Source organism: Vombatus ursinus, unplaced genomic scaffold (genome assembly GCF_900497805.2).
Source record: "Vombatus ursinus unplaced genomic scaffold, bare-nosed wombat genome assembly UNPS02014770.1, whole genome shotgun sequence".
Taxonomy (NCBI): domain Eukaryota; kingdom Metazoa; phylum Chordata; class Mammalia; order Diprotodontia; family Vombatidae; genus Vombatus; species Vombatus ursinus.
Genome location: NW_020954548.1, coordinates 32,831,767 through 32,838,672, shown reverse-complemented (window position 1 = coordinate 32,838,672; position 6,906 = coordinate 32,831,767). Strand labels below are relative to the sequence as shown.

General features: G+C 43.2%; 1 protein-coding gene across 3 annotated transcripts in view; it reads left to right on the top strand.

Moving 5' to 3' along the window:
* The first annotated feature begins 42 nt into the window (after positions 1–42).
* Positions 43–6,906, top strand: part of CCNF (cyclin F) — a 36,490-nt gene continuing 29,626 nt past the window's right edge. For all 3 annotated transcript variants that reach the window (XM_027863199.1, XM_027863198.1, XM_027863196.1), the window contains exons 1-2: positions 43–103; positions 4,404–4,558. In XM_027863199.1, coding sequence (XP_027719000.1) covers positions 85–103; positions 4,404–4,558 — 174 coding nt within the window. In that variant the 5' untranslated portion in view covers positions 43–84. The remainder of the gene's footprint in view (positions 104–4,403; positions 4,559–6,906) is intronic.

Below are 6,906 nucleotides of genomic sequence, written 5' to 3'. Positions count from 1 at the left end.
GCAGCAGCAGCAGCAGCAGCAGCAGCAGCAGCAGCAGCAGCAGCAGCAGCAGCAGCAGCAGCAGCAATAACTGCAGCAGTAACTATGAGGGTCCGCGGAGGGGGTGAGTGACCGAGCGAACCTTTGAAACTCGGGGCTGGACTAGGACGCTGCGGACCGGCGGGAACCCTCCCTGGGCTCGGGGTCCTCGGCAGCCCGCTTTTCGCTACGACCCCTTGCCTAGTGTGGACGCCGTGCGTCCTCCTTCACGACGCTCCCGAGTAACGGGCACAAGAAATCCCCTAGATTGCAGGACCCCCACACACCCGGAAAGAGATCTCTGCGGTGGCCCAACCCATCCCTCCCCCCTCCTTTTACACGGGGGGGAAACCGAGGCACGGAGATGTGAAATGCCCCGCCTGCATCTCCTAGGTAGGTAGGGTCAAGATCGGGACGTGAACTCGAGTCCTCCGACTTCGCGTCCCGTCCTGCCTTCTCGAACTCCGCCTTGGATCCGGGCACCGAGCATCTTGCTTCTTTAAAGGGCTGCCACTCTGTCCAGGTGCCTACCTATTATTGTGGGCGGCTCTTTCAGTGCCGTTTCAGAGAGGCCTTTTAAATGAACAAAATGGGTGATGAGTGCCTAGCATCCCAATCTTCAAAGCCCTAATTAGAAAAGAAAAGCAAAGGATGTACCCCCACGGTTTCTTAGCTAGTAGATTTTCGTTGAGTAACAGACCTAACTCATAAAGCAGTGTGTCCTCAGGAAACCCTGCTGCCTTTGCTTCAAGGTTACATTGAAAGAACAGGTTTGAATTATCTGACGATTTGAGGGGGGGGGGGTTGTTTGTAAAAAGTGAGCAATTCGTAGGATCATCAATTTAGAACTGAAAAACTCTTTCTTTACAGTTGAAAAAACTGAGGTAAGTAATTTGCTCAGTATGGCACAGGTAAGGCCAGCAGCTTGCTGGCGGGGTTAAGAGCAGGCTTATATCTGAGGCAGGGGAGAAAGAAAAAAGAGAGGAAGAAAGGGAAAAGGAGTAGGCATAAGGGCTAGGGAGAGGGGGAAGGGGCTGTGAGGAAAGAATGATGCCTAAGAGTGCTCAGAGGGCCAGTGGCTTTTAACACCAAAACTTTTTTTTTTTAAATGCAAATCTCATTGATATAGGAAACTCCTTCTAACAATGCTTATTGGTATTACCTCTACAATTTATAGACTTAAGAGAATTTTTTAGAACGCTGGAGAGGAATGCTTGTCCAGACTCACACATCCAAGATACAGGATTTAAACTCAAGTCTTCTGACCTTGAGGCCAGCTCTTTTTTTTGTTTGTTTTTGTTTTTGCTAGGCAGTGGGGTTAAGTGACTTGCCCGTGGTTACACAGCTAGTAAGTGTTATGTGTCTGAGGCTGGATTTGAACTCAGGTCCTCCTGAATCCAGGGCTGGTGCTCTATCCACTGCGCCACCCAGCTGCCACTACTCCACATTGCCTTCAGCTAACATATTTAACCTTTTCTTCAGTTTGTCATTGAGCACCTATCAAGCACCTACTCTGTGCCAGGTACTGTGCTAAGCACTAGAGATACAATTAAAGACAAAACATAGTCTGCCCTCCAGGAGCTCACAGTCTGTTGTGTGAGACAAGTAACAAATACTGTATGTACAAACAAGCCAAATACAGGATAAGTAGGAGGTAATTAACAGAGGGAAGGCATTAGAATTAAGAGGTATTTGGAAAGGCTTCCTGTAAAAGGTGGGATTTTTGCTGGGACTTGAAGGAAGCCATGTCAGAGATGAGGAAGGAGAACATTTCAGGAGAGGGAGACAGCCAGAGAAAATGCTTGGAGCTGTCTTGGTGGTGGAATATCAAGGAGGCCAGTGTCACTGCATCAGTGTAGAGGGGTGTAAGAAGACTTGGAGAGGGGGTAGCAGCCGAAAGCTAAGTTATAAAGGGCTTTGAACACCAAACAAGATTCTGTATTTGATCCTGGAGGTGTGATAAGGAGCTGCCGGAGTCTTTTGATAATGAGGGAGTCACAATCAGACTGTTGATTTAGAAGAATCACTTTGGCAGCTGAATGAAGGCTGGACTGGAGTAGGGAGAAAAGCTGGGGGCAGGCAGGCCCACCAGAAGCTTATTGCAGTAGTCCAGGCATGAGATAATGAGGGCCTGCACCAAGGTGGGAGCCGTGTCAGAGGAGAGAAGGGGGCATATTCCTTACAGAAGTTACAGAAGTGAAACTGACATGCCTTGGCAACAGATTGGAAGGGGGGGTGGGGGAGGAGATCGGGGAATGAGAGTGAGGAGCTGAGGACGGCATCTAGGTTTTGAGACTGGGAGAATGGTGATAGCCTCAGCAGTAATGGGGAAGTTTGAAAGTAGGGAGGATTTAGTGGGTCAAGATAATGAATTCAGTTTCAGGCATGTCAAGTTTAAGATGTCTGCTGAACATCGAGTTTGAGACATCTGAAAGGCAGTTGGAGATTTAAGTTCTGGAGGTCAGCAAAGAGGTTAAGGCTGAAAATCATCAGCATAGGGGCAACTAGGTGGCACAGTGGATAGAGCACCAGCCCTGGAGTCAGGAGGACCTGAGTTCAAATCCAGCCTTAGACACGTAACACTCACTAGCTGTGTGACTCTGGGCAAGTCACTTAAACCCGATTGCCTCACAAAACAAAAAAAAAAAAATCATCAGTATAGAAACGATAATTAACTTCTGATGAGACCACCTAATGAACTAATATAGAACAAGAAGAGAAGAGGGTCCAGGACACAGACCTGTGGGACACCCACAGTTTGTGGATGTGACTTAGACAAGGATCCAGCAAAGGAGACTGAGGAAGAGTAGTCAGATAGGTAAGAGGAGAGCCAGGAGAGAGAGTGTGGTGCCAGGAAAAGCTGGAGAGAAGAAGGTGATCAGCAGTGTCAGTGACTGAAGACAGGTAGAGAAGACTGAGGGTTGAGAAGCAGCCATTGGCTTTGGCAATTAGGAGATCTTTGATGACTGGAGAGAGTGGTTTCAGTGGAATGAAGAATTTGGAAGCCAGATTGTAGGAGGTTAAGACGAAAGTGAGAAAAGAGGAAGTGGAGGTAGCAATTGTAGACAGCCTTCTCAAGGGGTTTAACCACAAAGTGCAGAAGAGGTAGCAGTTGGGATGGAAGAATCAAGTGTGGGTTTTTTGAGGATGAAGGAGATGTGGTTGTGTTTGTAGGCAGTAGGGAAGGAACTAGTAAATTGGGAGAAATTGAACATAAGTGAAAGAGTGGGGTGATCTGTTAGAGAAGAAGGGATGAAATGGGATCCCGTATGCAGGTAGAGGGGTTAGCTTTGTCAAAGAGAAGGAACATCTTTTTGGATGAGACAGAGATGAAGGAGGAGATCATTGCAGAAGACATCTGAGTGACAGACACCTTTATTCAGCAGCAAGTGTGTAGGAGCAAAGGCAATAGTAGGTAGTGGGAGGGCTCAATTGGCAATATGATAAAGAGGAGAGGAACTGAAGAAAAGAGGACAGTTAGAGTTGAACTGGTTTACCAAAGAGTCCAGATGAGGGACAAAGGAGATTGTGACTAGTGCAAGGTAAGAGGTAGCCTGGGAGAGAGATGAGTGGTGAAGGGATCTGAAGTCACAGTGTTGCTAAAGAGCAAGGTTTGCTGTGGGAAGGCAAAAAGAGAGGTAGAAAGCTAATAGATTATCGTTAAACAAGGCAATTTCTTGACTCCAGGTCATCACTAAGTACATCACCTGCTGTGCTGTAGTGCAGTGAGATTAATGGGAATTTTTTTCCCTTATGTGACACCAAGTTTCTATGTATTTTTAGTTTGTTGACTTTTTTCTGTACTCTTACTATCATTGTGCTAACCTGTAGCAACCCACATACCCTTCTGATCTCTGGCCTTGTTAATTAAACTTGTTAAAATTGTGTCTAGCAGCTGGGATAGAACACTGGGCCTAGAATCAGGAAGACGAGTTCAAATCCAGCTTCAGACACTTATTAGCTGTGTGACCCTGGGCAAGTCACTTAACCCTGTTTGCTTCAGTTTCCTCATCTGTAAAATGAGCTGGAGAAGGAAATGGCAAACCACTCCAATATTTTTGCCAAGAAAACCTCAAATGGGGTCACAGAGAGTCGAACACAACTGAACAACAAGAATTATGTCTAAAGAGTAAACAGGCTCAGTGGGCACACAACAGCCTTTCCTATGAGTAAGGTGCGTGGACTTTTGGCTTCTATTTTGATGGTTCAGAGGCCTTTTCATGAACTTGTTCTCAGCTATATTTTAGAGAGGCAAATTTCCTTAAACACTTGTCCTTTATTTCGACATTCTGAGATTTCAATTTCTATCTTTCCTTAAAATATGTTTCACTGTGACTTGTTTTTTACTTTATCATTCACTGAATTTTGGCATTTTTTTTCCCCAGTGATTCACTGTAGGTGCTCCAAGTGTTTTTGTCTTCCTTCAAAAAGAAGAATAAAAAAGAGGCCCCGAGTCTTAACTCTATTGAGTCTCCCTGAAGATGTCCTCTTTCATATACTGAAATGGCTTCCTGCGGAGGACATTCTTGCCATCAGAGCTGTAAGTTACATTCATTAATTAGTGCACCAAAGTATCTTACTGCTAAGTATCTGTTTGGGGGGGAAAAAAAAGACATTGACTATTACCACATACAAGAAGTCAAGAAAATTCTGCTCCTTAGTGAAATGGATACTGCTGAATGAACTTCACATCAGTGTTTTCCTAATTTATTATTACAGAGAAAGAGTCAGTGTAACAAACCTTAAAGAGTCTTCTATGTTGAATTGCACATTTGGAAATGACACAAAACTTGGAAGGGTTCCAAACCTCTAGGACAAAAGTCAAGTTCCAAAAGGATACTGCAGACTAGGACAATGGGACAAATCTAATGAGATGAAATTTGATAAAGATAAATGTACGGTGCTGTGCTTGAATACAAAAAAAGTTTTTTTAACAAGTACTTTTTTCCAATTACATGTAATGACAATATTTAACATTCATGTTTTTAAAATTTTGAGTTCCAAATATTCTCCCTACCTTCTCCTTAAGCAATTTGATATAGGGTATATGTGTGCAAATCATATAGACGTATTTCTATATTAATCATGTTGTGAGAGAAGAAACCAACCAAAAGAAAAACAAAAACAAAAATAAAGAAAGTGAAAATAGTATGCTTGGATCTGCATTCAGACTCTATCAGTTCTTTCCCTGGATATGGATGGCATTTTCCATCATGAGGCCTTTGGAATTGTCTTGGATCATTGTATTGCTGAGGAGCACTAAGTTATTCATAGTTGATCAGTGCACAATGTTGCTGTTATTGTGTACAGTGTTCTGGTTCTGCTCACTTCACTTTGTATCAGTTCATGTAAGTCTTCCTAGGTTTTTTTTAAAAAAATCCACCTACTTGTCATTTGAATATAAAAATTTAATAGAGAGTGGGGGTAGGGGCTTGAAAATGTTCCAGCAGAAGAGCGGGTGGAGTGCCATAGAAAGGAGGCTGGATTTGAAGAGGACCAGGATTCAAGCCCCAATTCTGCCAGTTACCACTTACTTGACTTTGAACGAGTTGCTTAGTTTCTCTGTGTGTCAGTTTCCTCATTTGTAAAATTGGACCATATGATCTCTAAGGTCTCTCCTGAGTCTAAAACTATGATATAGTAATAATAATAACAACTTGGCAGCCAAAAAAGCTAACACAGTCTTAGCTGCATTAAAAAGTGTATAGAATTAAAAGGTGTCTAGAATAAGAGAAGTAACGATTCTGCTGTCCTCTGCCCTGTTCAGACCACATCCGCATTATTGTGTTCAGTTTTGGGTGCCACATTTTAAGATCGACATTGACAGGAGACCAGGATGATTAGGATTACTCTGCCATACAAAGATGAGCTGAAGAAACTGGGACCGTTTAACCTGCAGAAGAAAATACTCAGGAAGAAAAATAGTACCTGCATTTCAGTATTTGAAGGCCTGGCCTTTGGAAGAGGGTTTGAATTTGTTCTGTTTAGCCCTACAGGGCACATCCAGAAGCAGCTAGTAAATGTTTGAGTGGCAGATTTTGGCTTCATGTAAGAATAATGGAATTACAAACAGGAAAGGAAGTTAGTTAAGCCCTCTTTATTTTACAGATGTGGAAACTAAGGTGCATTGAGGTTATAAAGCTTGCCCTAGGTCATGTGGGTAGTTAGCAGCAAAGTCATGGTTCAAACCAAGGTCTCCTGATCCCCAGTGCCTTCCTCTTTCATCTCCCCCCTACTGAATTAGAATAGAATTAGAACTGTCCAAAACCATGCTGGATTGTCTCTGAGTGTTGTGCCATGTTGCCTATCACTAACGGTCTTCACGCTGAGGCTGGTTGGCCATTTGTGGGGGATATTGTAGATGAGATTCCTGAGCAGAGATGGGTTAAACTAGATGACCTCTATCCAAAGTCCCTTCCAATAAGTTTCTCTAATTATATGTGACTGTGTTTTTGAATCTGTCTAAAGTATGGGGACCAAATCTGATTCACCCAACCTTCTCTAAGATAGTTGGTGTAAAATGTGGTTGCCCTGGTAGTCAGGAAGTTTCTATTTATGTCTAGTTGAACTCAGTATTATTCAAGCCCTCATTTCTTCATGCTGTGCTTCCCTTAGTAAATGGAAATACTGTTAAAACTCCAAGAATACATTCTCATGCACAAATGCCACTCTTGACATTCAGAGCTGGGAGGAACTTTGGCAACATTCCTCTCCTACCCCTTCATTTAACAGATGAGGAGGCTGAGAACTCGCAACAAGTGAGTTATCCATTGTAAATGCAGCAAGTTAGTGGCTGAGCTGGGGCAGATAGAACCCAGGTCTCCTAACTCAGGGAAGAGTCTTTTTTTTTTTTTTTTTTTTTTTTTTTTTTTTTTTTTTTTTTTTTTT